This window comes from Arabidopsis thaliana (assembly GCF_000001735.4).
Source record: "Arabidopsis thaliana chromosome 1 sequence".
NCBI lineage: Eukaryota > Viridiplantae > Streptophyta > Magnoliopsida > Brassicales > Brassicaceae > Arabidopsis > Arabidopsis thaliana.
In genome coordinates this window covers 8,755,921-8,778,247 of record NC_003070.9, presented here as the reverse complement: position 1 = coordinate 8,778,247, position 22,327 = coordinate 8,755,921, and the positions used below count along the sequence as shown (strand labels likewise).

The window sequence follows — 22,327 nt, the reverse complement described above, 5'->3', positions numbered from 1 at the left end:
GACACTCCTCCAGGATTTTGACGAGCCTACCCTCTTGACTTAACATTCTGCTTAGGCCTTTGACTTGGATTTGGGCCTTGGGCCAAGCAAGCCCAAATCTTACCCCTAACAGTAGCTGAAATGGATCACAACGTACCTAATTCCGATTTCTATATCTAGTGTACGTATTGATATTCTTTAGCAATAGTTTTGGAAAATATAATCTGAGTTTAGTGTACTCGTTGGCTTTATTACTTTTGAATTTTAATAATAGTCTATTTTAACCATAAGTACTAGCATATACTAAATAACTTGATCTACACAATAAAATACAGAAGATTGATTCTCAAACTATTTCTCTCTCTCTCTCTCACAGAGAATCTCCAATGGCGGCTCCCGTAGTGGTCGCTCCTGCGATAAATCTTCAGCATATGGACCTACCTGAAGGAAATGAAGGTAATAAAAAACGATTATATTCTCAGAAGCAAGATATAGGGGTAGCGAATTTGGGGTAATAAAGAAATTGAAATTGAAAGTATCAAGAAACATTGGTGAGTTTGGGAATTGGAGGAATGTATTTAAAATTAGAGTAGATCTGTGAATTTGGGAAATCGAGGCTACAATCTATGGAATTGGTAACAGTGTAGAAATCTTAGAAAAGTTATGATCTATGGAATCTTAGAACAGTGTAGAAATCGTAGTACAGTGTTACAGATCTATGGAATCTTAGAACAGTGTAGAAATCGTAGCACAGTGTTACAGATCTATGGAATCTTAGAATAGTCTCCTAGATCTATGGAATTTGTACAATTAAGGCAAGATTTAAAAATTTCAGAATAAAACAGTTGCTTATAATATATATATAAATCTCATATGTTTGGTTGCTATTTTTGACAGATGTAGCAGCTGTGCTTCAAACATCAACACAGCGCTGGCTCAACGCTGCTGAGTGGAGCATTCTTTATAACAACCACAACCTATTCCCAGAATCAAACTCATTTACCATACCTATTGAAGTAGAGGGACTTTACAGAGTTGACAACCGCTTTAATCAAGACAGCAATACGTGGAGAAACACAAGTGCTCCCTCCACTTGCAAAAATGCTATCAACTTCTACAATGTTAGGATCGCCACTGGCTTGTACAGGTTTGATGATGATGGGGACATTGTGATGGACGCTGAAGTTCAAGGAGGGTGGGTCCTTTGCAGAAAAACCGTGAGGAACAGAGGTGGGGGGGTACTTACTTTTGCACACTACATGTGGGTTTTAGTGTGAGTAAAAACTATGCTTGAGTAAAAACTATGCTTGAGTAAAAACTATGTTTGAGTTGATACTGGAAAAATCTAAACGAACTTGTAGTATAAACTTCTATGCTTATAAACATAAGCCCAAATTAGCTAAATCATTTTTAATTCATATTTTTAAGATGCTACAGGTAAATGCTACAGGTAAAGTCATAGCTACATTATTTACTTCACTATACTATCCAATTGAGAGAATAAATGATCAAAAACAAAGAGGCGCAAAAAAACTAATATTAAAATATCAAGCTAGGAAAGATAAACAAAGTTCAAAGACTCAGATGTTAATGAAACGAATGAGACTGATGGCCCAAATAATCCAAATAGATCCTAGATTATATATGTCGGAAGACTAATTTCAATAAGTATAAACACAAGATATTTGCGGATTTATATTGTTAGACTAAAATGCAAATGAAGTGTGAAAAGGTCAAGAATATGCAACACTTGCGTAGTCGTATAAGAAGACATTAGAGTGGTCATATAAATGGGATATTAATTCAGAGAAGTTTTAAGGGTAGGAAAAACAAACTGTTTAAACAAAAAATCATGCTTAAAACATCTGTTACATGTAAAAAACCGAGAAATTAAAACCAAGACAAAAAAAACAGAGTATGTGAACTTGCCTTCAATTGGGTAAAAGGCTGGATCTGAGATAATCTCTAAAAGTAAAGCCAGATCTGTAAAATATAATAACAAAGAACAGATTAAATTGATGAAACCGGACAACACAAGAAGAACAATCCATCTTTTTCAGATCTGAAGTAGAGATGGAAAAAAAACTTGCCTTTTCCTATGAACAGATGACTGCGGATAGCAGATCTGGAGAAAATATATAAAAAATCTCAGGTTAAAATCGTGAAACAAGAACAAACTGATCAAATAAGAAAGAAGGACATAACAAAAAACTTAGCTTTTTTAATGCGGATCTGAAGCATATGGGTAGAGAGCCAGATAGGGTTTGAGAAATCGAAGAGAGGTAATGATTATAGCAGTTTAGTGTTTCTCGATGGAGAGAGAGAGAGAGAGAGATTGAGTTTTTTATTTTGGTGAGAGACAGAGAGGCGGACGAGTGGTGTTTATTTGGAGCTTTCTCGATTAACTTATTTTTATTCTGAGTTCCTGTTTTACCCTTGTAACTCTATCACATCTCATAAGGTTTCGAAGACTTGGCTTTTGTCTTAAAAAGTTCTCGGATTCTCTTTTTTATTCGAGGAAACAAAACAAATAATAATATAATAATCCTAATTATTTTTCTGGAGGAGAGAAGCCTTGTTTTGGGCTGGAAGAATCATTGAAGTCACTCAGATTAGAGGACTTATAAATAAGCCTTATTGTGGAGATTACTTGGGCTTTGTTGAGAACTTATGAAGCACATCTTTGTATTTATTTCATTTTGTCTATATATGTAGAGATCTATGTTAAGAAGTTTATATGCGAAATACCTTTTAAAAAATAAATCCTATCAAAAGTCCGGACACTGTCTTTGTGTTGATTTACTTTGTTCTCATTAGGTCTTGAAGTGCTTGGATCAGTTTGTAATGAAAATTTACCATTTCTATTCGAAAGTGAATTGATGGTTATGAGAACTCGTATGACGCAGTGTTTATTCCTACATATGCATCCGAAGAATCGTCATTCAATCATAATAATCTTGCATCTATATTATGAGGCCATTGTGGTACACGTTTGAGTCATCTCTACAAGCCTGTCTTCGATCGTCAATTCAAGATGCTGAAGATTCATATGATGGAAGATATGATTAAAGATGGTGAAGAGAAGAGTCTTGACACTTTCGTGATATCCAGGCAACTTACCACTTTCACTGATCTCACGGTTTGTCTTTCTACAAGGTATCAATTACTAAGTTAATCTTTTTGTTTAGGGCTGGGCATTTGGCTCATCCGTGATAGTTGAATTTAAAGTGAGACTTGAGCACTTAAGAGGAAAATCAATTCCTATAGCGTAATTCATCTTTCTCGCTCCATCTTCCTTTGTTTTTTTGGCATCTTAAACTATGGTGTTATCAAAATGGCAGTTGTGCACATTGCTGAAAGTTAATCAATGGTCAGACTATAAAGTTAATTTCCTTATGTCTATGAAGAAAACAAAAATTTAATCCACCTTTTTGGGATATTATTTTGTTGATCAGAAGCTTGTTTAATGATAATTTTCTTTTTTTTTTCAGAAAGGATCGTGTGACCATTAAATTGAAAACGGTATATATGCTTATACGATGACTATACTATATATGCTTATACGAAAAGATGACTATACTATACATTTGTCGAATTAGATGCTTATACGAAAAGATGACTATAGCTGAGTGTAAAACCTGGCTGCTTAATATCCCCCACATCATTAAACGTTACTTAGATATATTTCTTTAAGTCAACAACTAATGAAGTAATAAAAGACCTAGAAGCCATGAATGAATCTGCGTCAAAGCATCCAAAATGATGGTGTTCTCGTACTATTCGCAGTCTATCTCAATTGATAGCGATTTCCTCATCAATCCAGCGCCACTTATATCCTTGACCGTTTCAAAACCAGCTCCGGGTCGAATCAGCGAGTCGGGTCAACATCACCTGAACAGAATGTTCGCGAGGCGGCTCACTTCGTTCTTCGAAGGATCTTCAACCTCCAGGTACCCAAAATGTTACAATTAGAATCTGATCGATTCCCCTTTAGTAGAGCATTAAACCATTTGTCCAAATAACTTCCCTCATAGTCTTTCTCCTGATTCGGACTAAGTTGAAACTTGAAGTTTAGGGGATGATTAAACCTTTGTTGACGTTAGAGCTAAGACCATTGGAATAGATTTCTAATCTCTGTAGCTACTACTTTGACCATAATTTCTAATAGTTTTGTTTTTTTGGTCAACCATGTCTTAATCAATTAGGGTCCTGGCTAATTGCAAGTCCTTGATTCATATGAATTGTATTCAAGTATGCATCTCGATTGATTGTTAGAATCTCTTTATTTCACAATCAATCTAGTCTCGACTTGCTTATATACAAGACTATGTAATGTAATTTCTCTCTTGTTATGTGATCAGACTGAGTCGTTATGCGGCACCATCGAATCTTATTCACGTAAGACTAGTTCTCTAGATGAGTAATTTTTCTTGGTTTTGTATATATTTGAAAAAGCTCCTCCTTGCTTCTCTGTCCTTGCCAGGAGTAATTTTTGATTCAGCAATAGCTACTACATTACTTCTTAGCTGCCTACAGTCTGGTCTTTTAAGTCTTTTATCTTGTTTAAAGTTTGAAAATTGGTGATTTTCTGAGTTGCTATTGTTAGATTGGGTTATTCCTTGTTGGCTGCTCTGAATATCTCACTTAGATCCCAAATATACTTCTGTGATATAGGAGTTTTCAGTTTTGGGGAAGAGTCGTAGAGATGTACATTTGCTGAAGCTTCTATTGAAATGGCAGAATCGAATTCGATACCTTCCGTTGTTATCAATTCCTCTAAACAGAATGGTCCTATCATCGTGATTGATAATTACGACAGCTTCACTTACAATCTCTGCCAGGTTTCATTTCTAACACAATCTCAAATCTTACTAGGCTCGTTAGATTTTTGATGTGAAAGCAGCTGAATTTGCATTTTGTTAGAAATGTATTCAAGTATATGCATTGTGATTGAATGTTAGAATCTCATTAGTTCACAATCCAATCTACTTTCGACTTGCTAATAGATAAGACTATGTAATGTTGACCATCTGTTGTTAATGTGATCAGAGTCGTTGCTATGTCGTGCCATCGAATCTTATTGTCGAAAGCTCCTCGTTGCTTGTTTGTCGTTGTAAGGAGTAATTGTTGATCCAGCAAAAGCTAACACATCACTTCTTTGCTGCCTAAAGTCTGGTCTTTTAAGTAGAATCTTTAATCATGTTCAAAGTTTGAATTGGCGATTTCCTGAGTTGCTATTTTTGACTTTAGATTTGTTATTCCTAGTTGAAATATCTCGCTTTCTCATGAGATTTTGGCTGCTCTGAATATCTGACTTAACGCACATAGATACCAAATATACAATTTGATCATGTCTTACTTCTAGTTCTCCACGCAGAATAGTGTCAGGTGCATACTATTTATTGTGATCGTTCTCTTGATATGGTTTCTTCTGCTTTAGTATAAACAAAATTTTGAGAATTGCTATCTATTTCTACAGTATATGGGAGAGCTACAATGCCATTTTGAAGTTTACCGCAATGATGAACTTACAGTAGAAGAGCTGAAAAGGTAAGAAGAAACTATATGCATTCTGTTTAAAACGTAATCTGGCTAATCGACTGATGTTCATTCCTTTATCATTCTCTCCCTCTTGCAGAAAAAATCCAAGAGGAGTGTTGATTTCTCCTGGACCTGGTAAATATTTTGGCCTCTGAAATTTCTCCTATAATTATATGCTGGAGAAGTGGATAACACTTTTCTTGAATTTGATAGGTACCCCTCAAGACTCTGGGATTTCCTTGCAAACTGTTTTGGAACTCGGACCACTTGTTCCTTTATTTGGAGTATGTATGGGTTTGCAGTGTATAGGAGAAGCATTTGGAGGTTAGTTGCATATAAACAAGACATCTTATTTTCCCGTATCAGTGTTCAAACATGGTTTTGTTCTTTATTCTATGCATCCACAGCTTAAATGCAATTTTGTTTGAACATTGATTAGGAAAGATTGTGCGGTCACCATTTGGTGTTATGCATGGGAAAAGCTCAATGGTTCACTATGATGAGAAAGGAGAAGAAGGCTTGTTCTCTGGATTATCAAAGTATGAATCAAAATCAATTTTTTTTGTGTGTTGTCTAATATAGTTAATCATAAGTCTGTAAAAATGTGTAATAAAACAAATCTGGTTGGTTTCAGCCCTTTCATTGTAGGTAGATATCACAGTCTCGTGATCGAAAAAGATACATTTCCTAGTGATGAGCTCGAGGTTACAGCATGGACAGAAGATGGTCTGGTTATGGCTGCCCGTCACAGAAAGTACAAGCATATACAGGTAAAACCCGCACAAGTGTGTACTGTAATCTTATTGCCCCCTCCATTCAAAACAGAACTCTTGAAGTCTTGTAAACATTGTTCACAGGGAGTTCAATTTCATCCGGAGAGTATTATAACAACTGAGGGCAAGACAATTGTCCGCAATTTCATCAAAATCGTAGAGAAAAAGGATTCCGAGAAGCTGACGTAGACTAGCCTGAATGAGAAAATCTGCTGTGTTCGAATAGTGCCTCCCTGTAATAATATTTGCCAATGCAAAATGTTCCTTGCCATCTTCCCATTGTTTCTATCATAAAAATTCGACTTGTTCCTCCACTTTTACTTAATTTGTGAAATGTGGAAAGCAGAAAGCTATGGTTATTTAAGCATGCCTAGCGACAAAAATTGCCGAGGGTCTTTCAGTTTTTATTTGGTTCCTAGCTAAGCACCTACCCAAAATGTGTCTAGTACTTCTTTCACTACAGGACGAACCTGTAAAGGCCAGATAGTATTCATAATGGTGTAAGAAACACAACATACATGAGATGAGATCAGATATCACTTTTCGTATATATAAGATATGTATGAGATATGTACTCCATAATTGGGACTAACTTAGAAGTAAACGCAGAAACAGACTAACTTATATGAGATATGTACTCCATAATTGGGCTAACAGTACATGAAACCATGTCATGCTTTGCTTAAGGATGGTGCAAGTGAACAAGTGACTAGAACAATGCTTTGATAAATTTACTAGCAGACGACAATGCAAGAAACAAATAAGGTACCTAACCATCTCACTGACGAAAAGTAAGAAACTTAAACCATGACAAGAGTAAGTTTGAGAAGAGAAACTAAAAGAGGAGAAAGATAACATGGAAATGTAACTGAGAATTGACTAGCAGTCTTGAGAACTGCAAGGAACAGAAAACTAAACATGTCTTTCTTTCCTTTTGCGCTGTTGGTTGACTTGCACTAAACTCGGAAGGTAAGTAGACGAGCAGACAAGCGGGGGACGATATGTAGTCGGAATATGCCCGGTTCTGGGACAAGGTTCCCCGACATTGGGAGCTACTCCTAGAGTCACAGGTTTAAAGAATCCATCCTTTCCACTGATAAAAGCGGTGTGGTAACGAGCGCTCTCGGTGCTTAGGTATCCGTCTAGATCGAAAACCACAGCGACTTTCTCATCCTCGTCAATGAAGAAGGTGGCACCCATATCATTGTCAAACCGAACACCAGTGAGTGCCAATGGTCTCATATCCACTGTCAAAAACTTGCTCCAGGACACAGAGTTGGGCTCAATACTAGTAGTAACCCAAAACTCAACTGTGGTAAACCGATCATCACTGTGAAGACCCTCATTATGATATAGCACCGCGAGCTGCTGGTCTCTAACACAAGAGAGGGTCACAGTCGCATCGATAGTAGAGTGAAACGGAAGAGGCAGACGCAGACCAAATGTCTCTGTTGTAAAATCAAAACAGAGTAAGAAATCTTCAAGATCGATTATGTCGCCATCTTCATCAATTTCACCACTGCTGCTATCCTCATGCGCAAAAAAGTAGGTATTTCCCTTCACAGAAACGCCGTAGAGGGGATGATTAGGGTCCATTTCCCCGTTGGGAGTGACCTCGAGAACCCTCCATGAATTAGAGCGCAAGTCGTAGATTTCGTACCTGTAAACGGAAACGTTTCTTGTCTGCACCATCCTCAAGATTTTGTGGTTACGGTTGATGTCGTATCCAAGAGCATAGCTGTCTCCTATGTTGGATTCTGTTCTGGGTCTGATCCATCTTGTTTGCCCCAAATAAGGGTTCCAAACCACGACCCTCGAGTTGTCCTTAGCCACGCATAACAACAAGCCGTCGCAGTGATACACTCTAGATATCTCGACTTGATTAAGCAAATCTACCTGCTTTATAGATAGATCCATCGTGTCTTCTTCTTCCTCCTTGCTGCGACGGAGATGGAATCTAACTGAACAGACCTTTGAATCCATCGTCATAAACCCCAAAAACTGCGCCGCTGCTTTACCCAGAACCCGATCTTTGGTTAAAGCGTTCCATAATTTGCAAGTGGATCGCACCGCTCTCAGAGATGTTATCGGAATCCTCGTGAGGATCTTCTCCCCTACCAGCTTCGGTGGAAGATCGCACATACTCGTTCTCTTCGGTTGAAGATCGCACATTCTCGTTCTCTTCGGTTGAAGATCGCACCTCCTCCTCCTCATTCTTCCAATTTTCGACCACAATTGAAAATTAGGGTTCTCCTCTCTCGTAAGTAATTAGGGTTCTTCTCTCTTAATACGTATCCTAATACGTTATAATGTACAACAATTATAAATACGAGTAAAAAAATAAAAATAAAAAAGGAGAGGAATTTACCTTTTCCTAATGTGAAAAATGTATCCAAGTCAAATTCTTTTTCGTTTTAAATTATTTTATTATTTTTATTAGTTCTGTTCCATTTTCTTTTATTTTCAGTTTCAATATGTTAAATTGGTACAGAGTAAAACTATTATTGAACTACAACTTAAGTTTCAATTCAATTTGGTTTTGGAACAGTTTGATCGGTTAAAATGTCCCTATGATTAGTACCTAAAATAGTTTAATGTTACAAATTTTACTGTATTCACAAGAGTAATGATCTTCCATTGAACAAACAAAAATCCCACATTGGTACCATCTTTGGATAACGAATCCAAAAAGAAACAGAAACGATCAAGGCTTTTGCGGGATATGGTTGACAACGAGCACATACTCTTCAGTCCATGGTAAGGTGACGTGCTAAGTCAGTGTGCAGTGCATGACCCGCCTGCATTTGAAAGATAATACTATTGTTTTCTTTTCTCGAGAAAACTATAAGATGTTTTTTTTTTTTCTTTTTTGTGCAAACTATAAGATGTTAAGCTAGTATTATTTACCTTATATGCGACTATGTGAGCCACGGGGAGTCCTCCATTTCCGCCCCGTGAAACAAGGGAGAGGTCACCGATTAGGTCAAGAATCTTATGTCGACATGCTTCATCATCAAACCGCAGAGGAGGATTCATCCATCCATGCTCAGCGCTGCATTAGAGACAGTTTCAGTTGAATATTGTGTCCCTTTAGTCATCAATATGCAAGATTATTTACCTACAAACTATGGCGTTATCCAGAGAACCTCCTTTAATGAGCCCTGCTTCACGCATACGCTCCACCTGCAAACAAAACCCTCAGACACAGATGGTTGAAGAACGAACACCAGTTTACTGATTCCAAAGCTCCTAAGCAACAACAATGGATCTAACTAACCTCTTCATAGACACAGAAGGTTCTTGATGATGCGATATCCTTTGCAAAAGAAGACTCATGGATAGGTCTCCAAGAAAACCATTGGCAGCCTATAGCAGGCACCTGTAAAGTTCATCATCATACACAACAGACCAAGTCAATAACAATTTATGTACAAGCAGAAAATAAGTCAAAATGCCATTAGACTGAACCTGTGGGAAGTCGATACCACAAGTGATCCGAGTCTCTAGAGCCGGAAATGCAGCAACAAAAGTATCGTTCTTGCAAACATACACAGGCTTGTTCACATGTGCGACCATCTTCTCTACACTTTCACCATCATGGTTTTGAGCCGCGTTTATGCCAACTCCTTGTATCGCATCGACCCATTCTTTAGCTGATCCATCAAAAATAGGGACCTGTCACTTGGTTAGTGTTGCCTACACTCATCATCTCCTCCAGTGTACCAAGTCTATAAAACTAAGAGCTACACTGCACAGCAAGATGTTGACAATCTCTATAGCATACAAATCCAGTCAAAATAGACAATACGAGACATTGATTCGACCTATGATTACTCAAAATGTATGTATTCAGGTAACAAACCTCGACTTCTCGATCATCGGAACTTTCGCTCTCGATTTGAATCCTGCAATTATCAACTCCCTTCGCCTCAAGAGCTGATAACAAATGCTCAACGGTTCGGATTTTGAGCTCATCTTTCAACAGCGTCGTGCAAAGAGGCGATTCCTGAGCAAATTCAATCGACGCAGGGATGAATCTGGATCGAAACTCGAAGAACCTACCAGCTCCGGCGATCTCCGGATTTAGCTTCACCGTCGAGAACTTACCGGAGTGCAGAGATTTTCCTTTCACTTCCACAGATCCTGCGAGAGTTTGCTGTAATCGTCCACTCTACAGTATTGAACCCCAAGACAAAAAAAACACACTCAAAATGATTCCAATGGATAATAAAGTCGCATATACATGTAAGCGTGTGCGGGAGAGAGGTTTACTGGATTCAAGGAGACTGTCGGCGACGACGCGGCGGAGGAGTATCGGATCCAAATGACGAGAAACGACGGCTTAGTGGCTTTGACGGTGACGGGGAGTCTCATTGATTCAACGTCTGATTAATTTTAACCATGCCCGGATTATTGATTTAAGTAAGTACTAGGATATACTAAACCGGAATCAAGAAACAAATAATGTATAGTAAACCGGAATCAAAATTCATGTTATGCAAATATCCCAATTGTTCCACCAAAAACCATTTTCTTTGTGTGATGCTTTTCTCAATTTCACATAATCTCCATTTTTGAAGTCTTAATCTTCTAATTATCATCAAATCTACCTATATAATTAAAAGGAGAAGTACAAAGTAAAGAATGCCTAAAAAATTTAGAAATATTACAGCAATTGCCTCTAAATTATGGCATAAAGAAGCGATTAATTGAAATTGAGAAGAAAACTTATCATAATTGAAAAATCTGATAGTTGCTCCAAGATCCACACCAAACACTATGATCATTCGTCCCTTTTTCTTTTGCCTGTGATACCTTGGTAGATTTGAGTCAAACTTGGAACATAATAAAACATACATTACAGAGATGATCCGACTTCAAAACCCACTTGTTTCACTTTGTTGTCCTCTCCAAAAATGTGTACCGTGGTTTTTCCTTGGTCTCTAATATTATCACAACACACGACCACTCTCTTCTTCTCGTCGACCAAGAAACTTCCGCTTTCCCCAATACAACGTTTAGGCTGCAAATCCAAAGCTAAGACCATGCTCCACGACACCACTTGTGTCTCACCAATCTTATTTGTCACCCATATTTCTGCCTTTGATTTAATTCCGCGTTGCGATAACATGGAAAGTTTCTCTTCTCTAACAACGGATAGAGCCAGAGTTGCATAACAAGGATACTTATTCGGAAGACATAGACGTTCAAATCTTTCTGTCGTATAATCAAAACTGATTAAGAATTTGCCAAGCCGTTTCTCTTCTTCACCACTAGCAATCCAGTAAGTCTTTCCCTTCAAAGACACGCCACGACCAATATACCCTAATTTGAAGTCCAAAGTGGCATCAATAATCCTCCATGAATTGGAGTTAATTTCATAAATTTGGAATTCGTGGTCGTAGCCAAAACCAGTGTGTGCCAATATATTGTAGCTATTATTTTGGTAGGATCCGAGAGTATAGTTGTCATATAAGTCATGGGTTGAATCCACCTTGTTTGACCAGTACACGGGTTCCATACCGCGAGCCAAGTATTGTCCTCCTTGGTGACGCAGACGCATAACAATAAGCCGTCGCAGTGAGAGACTTTATATATCTCGAATTGATCTTGATCTAGACAACTAGGATATTTAGGGTTGATTAGGGTAAATTCAACTGTGACTTTTACATGTGGAAGTCTATGGAGATCGACACTCATCGAGCGTACCCTAAGCCCTTTAGACATGTGAATCAGAAACTGCTTTGGGCCTTTATCCAAGTGTTTTCTTGTGAATCTCCTATCCTTGAATAAACAGTTCCATCCTTTGCAAGTAGACCCTAACTGTTTCAAAGACATAGCTGGAACGCGGTAGAGTATCTCTTCTAACAAATGCTCTGGAAGTTCCGACATCATTGTCGTTTGATCAAATGTTGGTTAGGGTTTTGTATAGTACTTCACGTTTATATAAATCCATGCTCAGGCGACGAACAATTTAAGTTACTTTTACGGCAAGTCAACACTCTTTAATTCGTTTCCTATAAAAAGCGTCTTTCTTATTCTCTTCAATCTTCAATATATGAAAGAGCTGAGGAATATGGAAATGAAAGACCCGAAAAAATGGAATATGCACATTATGACAAATCACTATGTAAATGTTTGATTTACTTAGTGAAAAGTGCAACATCTTAACTTAATAAAATTATCTTATACCATCTTAACTATTTTTTTTTAGTTTTATTTTCTTTTAGGATTATGCTTCGTTTAATTAAATTGTTCACACTGTAAGGTTGGACTGAATTCATAGTATATATTTATAAAAATGCAAATTCTTACATGCATGAGGATGAGGAGAGAAAATAAAACACAATCCTAATGGAACCCATAAATTACGTTACCACCCTTTAAACAAAACTATATTTCATAACAAAAGTAAACATGCGTTGTGAAATAATGATAGGATAGGCATATATTAAGGAGTGGTATTAGGATCAAAGTCTCTAGACTCCACTCGTTTTGTCTGATTCTTCAAGGCATAGCAAAGAAGTGGCACATGGGTTCACGCAGCTTTCTTCCTTGCTACCCTTTTTCCTTTTTTTCCCTTTATTTTATCCTCCTCTCTCCTTTCAGATTTATTTGGTGATGTACGTTACGGTAAAATATGGTTACATACTTAATTACATGGACGACTTTTATTTATGTGTAAAACTATAATAAAGTCGTAAAAATCAGTGGTTTGAAAAACAGTTAAGAGTTTGCGGTATCAAAAACTTAGTACTTAGTCGGCGGTACAAAAGTTTATCATGAAAAAATAACGAGGTTAAAAAATGGCATGGACTTCAAATATAACGTCTCCGAAATATGAGAGAATAATTTTACTTTTGGGTAATGGAGTTCATCTCTCCCTAAATGATGCCCAAAACGTTGTATTCATAAGAAAGTACGTTTCTCGAATTTAGATGTTGCATTATGGTACCAAAGTGGTGGTATACCATATACATATCCAGCATTTCACATGAACCATATGTGTATTAATTAGGTGCCATATGCAGCTAGTCTTTCTACTACACGCCATAGAAGTAATACGTATTTAATTATGTATATCGATATATGTAATGCCTTAAACTATGTGATGTGTCCAATCACGTATTATCATCTATAATATGCGTTTGTTCCTTTTGCATTTAGTAGACACTGAGATTCGCATGATACGTTAAACCGAATCTCATAACTCTATATGAATCCAAGGTCCACATACTCACTAGTCACTACAATTGACTAGTTTATGGTAGCTGAAATTGATCACAACGTACCTAATTCCGATTTCTATATCTAGTGTACGTATTGATATTCTTAATTTAGTAATAGTTTTGGAAAATATAATCTGAGTTTAGTATATTCGTTGTCTTTGTTACTTTTAAATTTTAATAATAGTCTAAATAGATCTATATTTTATCGAAAGGTCTCGTTGTAGTGGAAGCATGTGAGTACGGAATACTGATTAAATAAAATACCTGTTAAGTAAAGATTGCAGAATTTCCGACTTGAGGAATATCAAACTGTATAAGCTGCTTAATGTGTACTTCTTGTATCTGGGAAAAGTATCTATTTTCTTTCTGTAAATTTAAAGAAAAGTTTCAGACACCATCCTGTTTTTATACATTTGAACTACCCACCTATATAACTCGCATTTAACCACTTTACTAAAATAACCTATATAAACATATAATTTTAATGGGTGGAACAAATGTTTTGTTGTCAACAAGGTTAACATGCTTCTATTGAACAAATACATATATGAAAATAGTCATATAGTTATTTATTCCTAACTTAGGCTAATAATCTCAAGTGATCTTTAAGAATAGGATTCTAAAATATGAGTAGAATAGGTCATAGGTGTTAAGATTCATATACTTTTCTTATTGTTGTCCATTAGAAGTAGAACCAACCAACCTTACTTGAGAAAAAAGAGAAGAAGCATTATCCCTCGAAAAGAGAAAAAGCGAAACAAAGATATTTGGGACATCGAACATTTTCCCTCTTTTCATGGGCAAAGCATTTAAATCTAATCTTCACTAATTACTAGTTATACCTTTTCCTTACTAATTATCAGACAATTGAACATATTGACCAAGTCAACATATTTTATCTGTAATAATTAATTATCTACCTTACAATCAAAAGATGAATTCACAACTAACTAAATAAATCACAAGAAAAAATACCAGAAACAATTCCATGACATTAATACTCAATAAACATTCAACTAAGTGTCTGCTACAAAAAACTCAGGTTTATTTCTCATTATTACTTTTGTGTTTATTATTTTTTTGTAATAAAGATGCACACCAAGAATTAACTTTTTGAAATAAACAATATTAGAAGAGATCCAAGCGACAAAATTCACTGTAAGCTACTAAAGAAAAATAGTAGAAAACATAGTACTACTACTTAATTGTCTAATTTGCTTACTAATTAATTAGTTTATTGACTAATCAGAAAAAGTAACATGTTTGAAGTTAGTGTTTAAGAATTAATACAAATGTTGCGTCATCATCTCTCGCTGTCTTGTCAAATCTGTAACTGCATATTTATTTATAAATCTCTCTTCTCTTTACTCATTCTCTTCTCTCTCACTTTCTCAAACAATCTCTCTCTCTGGCATTTGGATTTGGAAGTGCTTTTTGTATATATATCCAACAAAGGAATCAGATCGGAGATGTCGGATGTTTCCGGTGACGGAGATTTATCGGCGACGGTTACTGAACATGAAGTAACTCCACAACCGCCGGTTTCTTCGGCGACGTATCCGTCATTAACGGTGTCGGCGTCTTACAAAGAGAGCAGCGGAGGTAAAAGCTCGTCGAAGAGGAGACCAATAAGGCCGAGTTTCGACGCTGCGGCTGATAATGAGTTTATTACTTTGCTTCATGGCTCGGATCCAGTGAAAGTGGAGCTTAATCGACTAGAGAATGAAGTTAGAGGTCTGATAATGCTGTTCGATTTTTTTATTTTTTGTCGATTCGGTTTCTGATTATTGGTTGTTGGGGGGATGTAGATAAGGATCGGGAGTTAGGAGAAGCAAACGCTGAGATCAAAGCGCTTAGGTTGTCTGAGAGACAAAGAGAGAAAGCTGTTGAAGAGGTTTGTTTGTGTCTGAATTTTGCTATTTTTGTCTGAAGCTTTTTCACATTTTACCAATTCTTAATCATTTCTTGATGTTTTGGTAAATTATCTCCATTTTTGGTTAAGCCAATCAATAATGGTTGATAAATTTCACACATTTAGCAATTTCTCAGGGACGATTATTAATCTCTACATTTTTGGTTCAACCAATCAAATAATGGTTGATGAATTTCACATCTGGGTCACTTTATTTTACTACAAAGTCTTAGTTTCCTTGTTAGTTGAAGAAATAATTTATAATGAATTTAGGTGCATTTATCGTAGTGTGGTATTTGGGCAATGTGGTTGGAGAAGAACATTCAGAATTTAACTTTGCCTTTTAGTTTTGATCAATTATAACATCATGTGTTTGTTCTTGACTTTTATGTTTTTAACAGTGGGATTTTTTATTTACACATTCTCTTCTTGTGGAATGAAGTTTCCTCTATGTTTTTTTGTTGTTGTTGTAGCTTACTGAGGAGCTTACTAAGTTGGATGAGAAGCTCAAGTTGACTGAATCCATTCTCGAAAGCAAAGTATTGTTCGATAATCTTTCCTTGGTTCGATGATGTTCACCTTTCGTTTCTTAAGCTTATAGACATATGATATCAACCTTGCTGCAGAATCTAGAAATCAAGAAAATCAATGAGGAAAAGAAAGCATCAATGGCTGCTCAGTTTGCTGCTGAAGCCACTTTAAGAAGAGTCCATGCTGCTCAAAAGGATGATGACATGCCTCCTATTGAAGCCATCCTTGCTCCATTAGAAGCTGAACTTAAGCTTGCACGATCAGAGGTATATTGTCATTTTAAGTCTAACTGCTTGCTGTTTACTTTCATATGGGATATTGAAAGTTTATGAGGTCACTGATCAAATCTCTTGTATCTGTGTAGATTGGAAAGCTTCAAGAAGATAACAGGGCTTTGGACCGTCTGACTAAATCAAAGGAAGCTGCCTTACTTGAAGCTGAGAGGACCGTTGAAGCTGCCATGGCAAAAGCCGCTATGGTTGATGATCTTCAGAATAAGAACCAGGAGCTAATGAAGCAAATTGAAATCTGTCAGGTTCTGTGGTCGCCATCTTGTTCTTTGTATTTACTTAATCTATGGATTTGCCAACAATCTGATTAACTTTATTTTCTGTTTTAGGAAGAAAACAAAATTCTAGATAGAATGCATAGGCAGAAGGTTGCTGAAGTGGAAAAGCTTACTCAGACAGTACGAGAGCTAGAAGAGGCTGTTCTTGCAGGTGGTGCTGCTGCAAATGCCGTGAGGGATTACCAGCGGAAATTTCAAGAGATGAATGTAACTAAACACACTTCATAAAGTCTCTAATTTCTTGTCACAACAATTGCCTACTGATGTAGGAATAATTCTTGTTTTTGTCTTTCAGGAAGAGCGGAAAACTCTTGACCGGGAGCTTGCACGTGCAAAGGTTACAGCAAACAGAGTTGCCACTGTGGTAGCAAATGAGTGGAAAGATGGTAATGATAAAGTGATGCCTGTGAAGCAATGGCTCGAAGAACGAAGGTTTCTACAGGTTTACTTTGATATGATGGCCCCTCTCCTAGATTCTTAGGACGCAAATTATTTGCAGTGAGCAAGGCCCATCCATATCTACATTCTCACTTCTTGATCCTCAACTTTTTTGCAGGGAGAAATGCAGCAACTTCGTGATAAGCTCGCCATAACAGACCGGGCTGCAAAATCCGAGGCACAGTTAAAAGTAACAAATCTTATCCATTAGTCAGCTTCTTTCAGTTGATCTTGTTACACAGAACAAGAAGTAATATATTTTGTTTGTGCAATTTCAGGAGAAGTTTCAACTGCGGCTTAAAGTGCTTGAGGAGACACTTCGAGGAACTTCAAGCAGCGCCACCAGGAACACACCCGAGGCAAGAAGCATGAGTAATGGACCTTCTCGCAGGCAGTCGCTTGGTGGAGCTGAAAACTTACAAAAATTTACATCAAACGGTGCTTTATCAAAGAAAGCTCCAGCATCTCAGATGAGGCATTCATTGTCTATTAATTCAACTTCGGTGTTGAAGAATGCTAAAGGAACATCTAAGTCATTTGATGGAGGCACAAGATCCGTGGATAGAGGCAAAGCACTTTTAAACGGACCTGGGAATTATTCCTTCAACAAGGCTACTGATGACTCTAAGGAAGCAGAGTCAGGTAATGGGTGGAAAGAAAATTCAGAGGAGAAGCCACAAAGTGAAGACCCTGAAGCAGCAACTGAGGACAGTGTCCCTGGTGTTTTGTATGATTTACTACAGAAAGAAGTAGTTTCTTTGAGGAAAGCCTCTAATGAAAAGGATCAAAGCCTCAAAGACAAAGATGATGCCATCGAGGTAAGAGTTCTGTTTCTTTAAGTTCTGTTTCTTTATGCCATATTAATCTTGTTTAAAGAAGAACATTCTTGTTGTAAACGGAGGAAGTAATGATACGTTGATGTTCGTAGATGCTAGCGAAGAAGGTGGAAACATTAACAAAGGCAATGGAGGTTGAAGCAAAGAAGATGAGACGGGAAGTAGCTGCAATGGAAAAAGAAGTTGCTGCAATGCGTGTGGAGAAAGATCAGGACGCCAGAGCCAAAAGGTTTTCAAATAGCAAGAGCCCATCCAACACCGCCCAGATTCTTGCGGGAAGGTAGAGCTATGTGGTTTTTCACTTTGTATTACACATTTCATGGTTAGCTATAATGCTATATACTTCTTAGTTCATAATTTGGTATTCAAACTAAATTTGGAGTTTGGATTTGCGCAGAGCTGCTGGACGAAGTGGCGGGTTAACGAAGAGTACCCAGTGAAGGGAGATTCAAGAAAATAACAAGTAAAAGAATGTCCTTGGCTCTTGTTATTCAGCTGTTTTAACCTTATATCATGGCTTTTACTTTGTTTTTGTTTACCTCATGTGATTGGTTGTATCACCATATATAACTTAGCATGCTGATAATCCCATCCTCACACCTATAACCTAGTAAAAAGATAAGAAAGAGAGTTTGTGACATAGATTTGGTGTTAAAGTGGTTAGAGGGAGGAGAAGAAAAGCCGAGGGAGAGAGTGAGAGATGTTGACATTTTGGCTAACATTTTCATCTCTCTTTTCGGGAGTTAGTTTGTTTTTGGTGTATAGGTTTGGTATTTGGCTTCTCTAGAGCTTGTGTACCTCTGATTCCTTTTATTTGTTTGTTACTCTATTGCACTCTTTGTGTGATTTATTCGTTTGTATTTTGGGTTTGCTGATATATAATATATGATTTGATATATTTGAACAAATCACATCACAACAAGTACTCGAAGATTTCAAATCCCAAACCAAACAAAACTAAGTAACATTTGGTATTATGATGAGTCTCTTAGTCATACAAGGCGTCTGCAGAGAGTGACACCATCGCCAATGGAGACTTGAGAGACCTCGACGTGAGGATCAGCAGCGAGACGCTTGTTCAAGTCCAAAAAGGCTTTTCTGTTTACCCTCATGTGCACTGGCACGTTTTCCTCTTTCTCCGCCACAAACCCTGACCACAATGTGTTATCAAACGCTATGACTCCTCCTACCTTCACCAGCTTCATTAGCCTCTCGTGCATGTTTGCATAGTTTGGTTTATCAGCGTCAACAAATGCGAAATCAAACTCTGGTTTTGGATTCTCCTGTGCTCCATTATCATTCATAAACCAATGTCATCAACTTAAGAGAATAGCATACCAAAAGAGAGAAAAATGAAGACTGATTACTTACACTCAACATATTGTCTAAGGCCTGAAGACAATCAGAGTGGATGAAATTGATCTTGTGATGAACACCTGCATTCTTTATGAACTCCAGTCCCATCTCGTAAGCTTCTTTATCAATATCTATTCCAGTAACCTGTTCATAGATGCTAGCTCTTATCATTTTTGCTTAATTTGATTTGTAAAAATCAAGGAGTGTTGTGTACATACATGTCCATCATGAGGCAATGCTAGGGCCGTGGTGAGCAACGAATAACCGGTGAAAACACCAAGCTCTATCGTCTTTTTGGCATTCATTATCTTTAGAAGCATAGATAGGAAATGCCCCTCATCAACCGGTACCTCCATCTCGCTTCTACGCATACAAGCACAAACCATTTTTTCATTACTAGTATAATCCTTGAATTGATGATCTGATAAATTTTACGACTATACCACAAACCACACTAAGCTGCTAAGTCTTGTCAAAATTTGAAAATGTTTATTTTTTTGGAAAGTTTAACAAGAAAAAAAAATTAACTTATGCGAGTGGAAGTACAAGGTACATACATATTTAGTAGGATCTAACGTAGTAACGTTATGATACTTGCAATTATTGTTGGAAAGTATCAGAGTATGATCGTATAGTAGTACTGTATATCTTGCAAAATATTAGCTCAACTAAGCTATAATGATTATAGAAATATGGACAATAGAGGTTGCAGCCAGACTTACAAATTGCCATACTTGAGGACCGTAGCTTCTCGTAATTTCTTGAGTTGTTCATGCTCTCTTGGATACGCCGTCGTTTCAAAGATGTACTGTTTCACATATACCAAGTTTTGATTCACAACCACAACCGTATAATACATGAGTTGGTTCGGATTTAGCATTAATAGAAAATCTTAATCATTAAACGATAAAGCTTCACCTCATCAGACAAAACTAACTAAAAAATTTCAGATCAATTAGCATGCAAGACTTATGGATCCGAACAAAACAGTAAGTAGAGAAAAAAACCTCTATGAACTAAAAAGTGATTAAAAGACCTTTTTGAGAGCGTCGCTCTTGAGAATCCCTTTAGGCGGAAGCAATTTAGAGGGCGGAAGCAGTTTCTCCATAGCTCTCTCTCTCTCTCTCTCTCTCGACGCCTTCAACTTTAAAAGCTTTGTAACACACGAACTTACATGTCTCTATTACTCTTTTTAAAGAGAATCTGTAAAAGTAGTGGCCTAGTAATGATATTAACAGCTCGACAAGTGTATACATCTTTCGTTTTTTTTTTTTTATGATGGAAGCCTAAACCACCGCCGACGATCGGTTTACTATTAAAAAAATGTGTCGTATGATATTAAGAATCATGACGTTGTAGTATATTACATTTTCTACAACCGCTTCAACTCAAACTCTAATTGTAAAGTTTTTTCATGATGAGTTATGAAAATAAGTGTATTTTTATGATTTAGGTAATCAAATTATTATTTTTCCTTTTAAAATAAGAAGTCTTTTCATACACCACTAATTTTCCAAAAACAAATAATGAGATTTACACTAGAAAATTGAAATCGGTGATTGAAAATATGGACTGTATGACAGTTGCTAGCGTGACATATATATGGCATGGTTGGAGCAGAACTTGAGAAAAAAATAAAGGTATCGCAACAAGCATTCGACAATTCAAATCCCAAACCAAACAAAACTAAAGAAACATTTAATATTTTGATGAGTCTCTTAATCATACAAGGCGTCTGCATAGAGTGACACCATCACCTACGGAGACTAGAGAGACCTCGATGCGATGATCAGCAGCTAGCCGCTTGTTCAACTCCAAAAAGACTTTTCTGTTCACCCTCATGTGCTCTGGCACGTTTCCTCTTTCTCCGCCACAAACCCGTACCACAAAGTGTTATCAAACGCTATGATTCCTCCTACCTACCTTCACCAGCTTCATTAGTCTCTCGTGCATGTTGGCATAGTTTGGTTTATCAGCATCAACAAATGCAAAATCAAACTCTGGTTTTGGATTCTCCTGTGCTCCGATCCATTATCATTCACAAACCAATGTCATCAAATTAAGAGGAAAAAAATAGTGTATTTTAGTGCTTTCTCGTGTTATGTTTTCTCAATATTTGTCTCCGAAATCTCATGGATTCATCGTCGGTCTATTTTTGTTTTTCTTATGTTGCATCCCTACATGCTTTTAATCGTATTGTTGTAATCTCTAAGATGGTAGAACGTGTAATAATCTTTGATATCGTTTGAGTATAATATGATTTTCGATAATAATAATAAAAATCCTAAATGCATACTTCTAATTAAGTTGTTTAAAAAGTAAAAGAAATAAAGAATCTACAAAGAAATATTATGGACTGATTTTGAAAGACCCAATAACAAAGGCCCATTAAAAGCCCATTTACTCAAAGATAGAGCTAGGGTTTACTCGCCCCAGCTCAGCCTCCCTCTTCCAGAGCCATATAAATGACGCAGTGATGAAATTATCACATTACCAATCACTTTTAGTCGTTTTGATACTTCTGTTCTCTCTTTATTGATTTTTTCACGCGTATTGATTCTATTATCGTTGTTTTGGGTTTTGATAAAATTCTTTCAAATCTAGCGATGTTTTTCAATTTGTGTAGAAATTGCCTCCGATGATGATCAAATCATAACTTTCGTTCTTCCGAGATTTTATCATGCGGAGAAATTATGGAGACCTGAACTGAGCTGAGGCAATTTCATCATCTCTTTTCTTTTTGTTTTTACAAATTATGGTGTCTTTTTTATCTGGGGTAAGCTCTTATGATGTCAAAACTTTCGTTCTCCTGAGATTTCAATATGCTGAAAAAAATTGGAGACCTGAACTGAAAGAGTACTTATTTCTTTGAAAACCCTTTTTTGCTCTATTGTTTTTGTTTTCGTGACTATTTTCTTATGGTTTCATAAAAAATAAATTAATGACCCAAAATAATGAGCTTGATTTTGGATTATCACAGGCAACAAGGTGTTAAGAAAATAGGAATAACTGATAATTTTGGGAATTAAAACTTGTAATTGATGATTATTTCTTGCTTAGTTTAACTTGAAACAAACAGATTGTATGGTCACATTATTCTCTGACTAATTCAATAAGTTGAAATCATTAAAAGAATTCAGAAATCTGACTCATGACTATTCCAC

The 22,327-nt window shown here is 36.7% G+C and overlaps 7 protein-coding genes, 1 long non-coding RNA gene, 2 other non-coding genes and 2 pseudogenes across 18 annotated transcripts; 6 read left to right on the top strand and 6 right to left on the bottom strand.

Moving 5' to 3' along the window:
* Positions 1-175: 175 nt before the first annotated feature.
* LpxC2 (UDP-3-O-acyl N-acetylglycosamine deacetylase family protein) lies at positions 176-2,347 on the bottom strand. 2 transcript variants are annotated; one of them, NM_001198159.2, is made up of 5 exons: positions 2,192-2,347; positions 2,070-2,104; positions 1,909-1,962; positions 988-1,234; positions 176-420 (listed from the first exon to the last, which is right to left on the bottom strand). In NM_001198159.2, exons 1-5 carry the CDS (start codon positions 2,218-2,220, stop codon positions 417-419), a joined length of 369 nt encoding a protein of 122 aa, NP_001185088.1. In that variant the 5' UTR covers positions 2,221-2,347; the 3' UTR covers positions 176-416. The 2 variants fall into 2 exon arrangements, with proteins under 2 accessions (NP_001185088.1, NP_001185089.1); NM_001198160.1 differs by lacking the exon at positions 176-420 and having other exon boundaries at positions 830-1,234.
* On the top strand, positions 366-3,251 carry AT1G24822 (uncharacterized protein; the record flags this gene model as incomplete). Its single annotated transcript, NM_102314.1, has 4 exons — positions 366-435; positions 877-1,209; positions 2,955-3,118; positions 3,168-3,251. 4 exons carry the CDS (start codon positions 366-368, stop codon positions 3,249-3,251), a joined length of 651 nt encoding a protein of 216 aa, NP_173876.1.
* Positions 3,252-4,712: 1,461 nt separating this feature from the next.
* Positions 4,713-6,878, top strand: AT1G24807 (Glutamine amidotransferase type 1 family protein; the record flags this gene model as incomplete). The annotated part of the gene is made up of 7 exons (NM_102313.2): positions 4,713-4,820; positions 5,420-5,529; positions 5,618-5,655; positions 5,734-5,844; positions 5,960-6,059; positions 6,155-6,290; positions 6,378-6,878. The coding sequence occupies 7 exons, from the start codon at positions 4,713-4,715 to the stop codon at positions 6,480-6,482; spliced, it is 708 nt and encodes a 235-aa protein (NP_173875.1). The 3' UTR covers positions 6,483-6,878.
* Positions 6,695-8,737, bottom strand: AT1G24800 (F-box family protein). Its single transcript, NM_001123875.2, has one exon. The coding sequence runs from the start codon at positions 8,505-8,507 to the stop codon at positions 7,206-7,208; it is 1,302 nt and encodes a 433-aa protein (NP_001117347.1). The 5' UTR covers positions 8,508-8,737; the 3' UTR covers positions 6,695-7,205.
* Positions 8,677-10,686, bottom strand: LpxC1 (UDP-3-O-acyl N-acetylglycosamine deacetylase family protein; the record flags this gene model as incomplete). 2 transcript variants are annotated; one of them, NM_102312.3, is made up of 7 exons in its annotated part: positions 8,677-9,091; positions 9,201-9,345; positions 9,412-9,476; positions 9,571-9,672; positions 9,762-9,968; positions 10,156-10,464; positions 10,566-10,686. In NM_102312.3, the coding sequence occupies 7 exons, from the start codon at positions 10,665-10,667 to the stop codon at positions 9,041-9,043; spliced, it is 981 nt and encodes a 326-aa protein (NP_173874.2). In that variant the 3' UTR covers positions 8,677-9,040. The 2 variants fall into 2 exon arrangements, with proteins under 2 accessions (NP_173874.2, NP_001319076.1); NM_001332665.1 differs by having other exon boundaries at positions 8,831-9,091; positions 9,440-9,476; positions 10,566-10,667.
* A 254-nt stretch (positions 10,687-10,940) lies between these two features.
* On the bottom strand, positions 10,941-12,634 carry AT1G24792 (annotated as a pseudogene). The gene has a single exon.
* Positions 12,635-14,778: 2,144 nt separating this feature from the next.
* Positions 14,779-18,715, top strand: MAP70-2 (microtubule-associated proteins 70-2; the record flags this gene model as incomplete). 3 transcript variants are annotated; one of them, NM_001332664.1, is made up of 11 exons in its annotated part: positions 14,779-15,256; positions 15,331-15,416; positions 15,908-15,973; positions 16,061-16,231; positions 16,330-16,500; positions 16,585-16,740; positions 16,829-16,975; positions 17,090-17,161; positions 17,250-17,789; positions 17,900-18,087; positions 18,205-18,247. In NM_001332664.1, the coding sequence occupies exons 1-11, from the start codon at positions 14,815-14,817 to the stop codon at positions 18,245-18,247; spliced, it is 2,082 nt and encodes a 693-aa protein (NP_001322232.1). In that variant the 5' UTR covers positions 14,779-14,814. The 3 variants fall into 3 exon arrangements, with proteins under 3 accessions (NP_001322232.1, NP_001322233.1, NP_173873.5); NM_102311.7 differs by having other exon boundaries at positions 14,838-15,256; positions 18,205-18,715; NM_001332663.1 differs by having other exon boundaries at positions 14,832-15,416.
* Positions 18,603-20,384, bottom strand: AT1G24735 (S-adenosyl-L-methionine-dependent methyltransferases superfamily protein; the record flags this gene model as incomplete). 3 transcript variants are annotated; one of them, NM_001198158.1, is made up of 6 exons in its annotated part: positions 20,200-20,384; positions 19,886-19,971; positions 19,717-19,811; positions 19,382-19,584; positions 19,179-19,307; positions 18,603-19,090 (listed from the first exon to the last, which is right to left on the bottom strand). In NM_001198158.1, the coding sequence occupies exons 1-6, from the start codon at positions 20,269-20,271 to the stop codon at positions 18,800-18,802; spliced, it is 876 nt and encodes a 291-aa protein (NP_001185087.1). In that variant the 5' UTR covers positions 20,272-20,384. The 3 variants fall into 3 exon arrangements, with proteins under 3 accessions (NP_001185087.1, NP_173872.4, NP_001320359.1); NM_102310.5 differs by lacking the exon at positions 19,717-19,811 and having other exon boundaries at positions 18,800-19,090; positions 19,382-19,526; positions 20,200-20,359; NM_001332662.1 differs by lacking the exons at positions 19,717-19,811; positions 19,886-19,971; positions 20,200-20,384 and having other exon boundaries at positions 18,800-19,090; positions 19,382-19,671.
* A 501-nt stretch (positions 20,385-20,885) lies between these two features.
* Positions 20,886-21,179, bottom strand: AT1G24733 (annotated as a pseudogene). The gene has a single exon.
* A 498-nt stretch (positions 21,180-21,677) lies between these two features.
* Positions 21,678-21,995, top strand: AT1G05913. Its single transcript, NR_138985.1, has one exon. It is a non-coding gene; the product is annotated as an other RNA (long non-coding RNA).
* AT1G05917 lies at positions 21,789-21,887 on the top strand. Its single transcript, NR_138986.1, has one exon. It is a non-coding gene; the product is annotated as an other RNA (small nucleolar RNA).
* AT1G05907 lies at positions 21,945-22,020 on the top strand. Its single transcript, NR_138984.1, has one exon. It is a non-coding gene; the product is annotated as an other RNA (small nucleolar RNA).
* Positions 22,021-22,327: the final 307 nt, after the last annotated feature.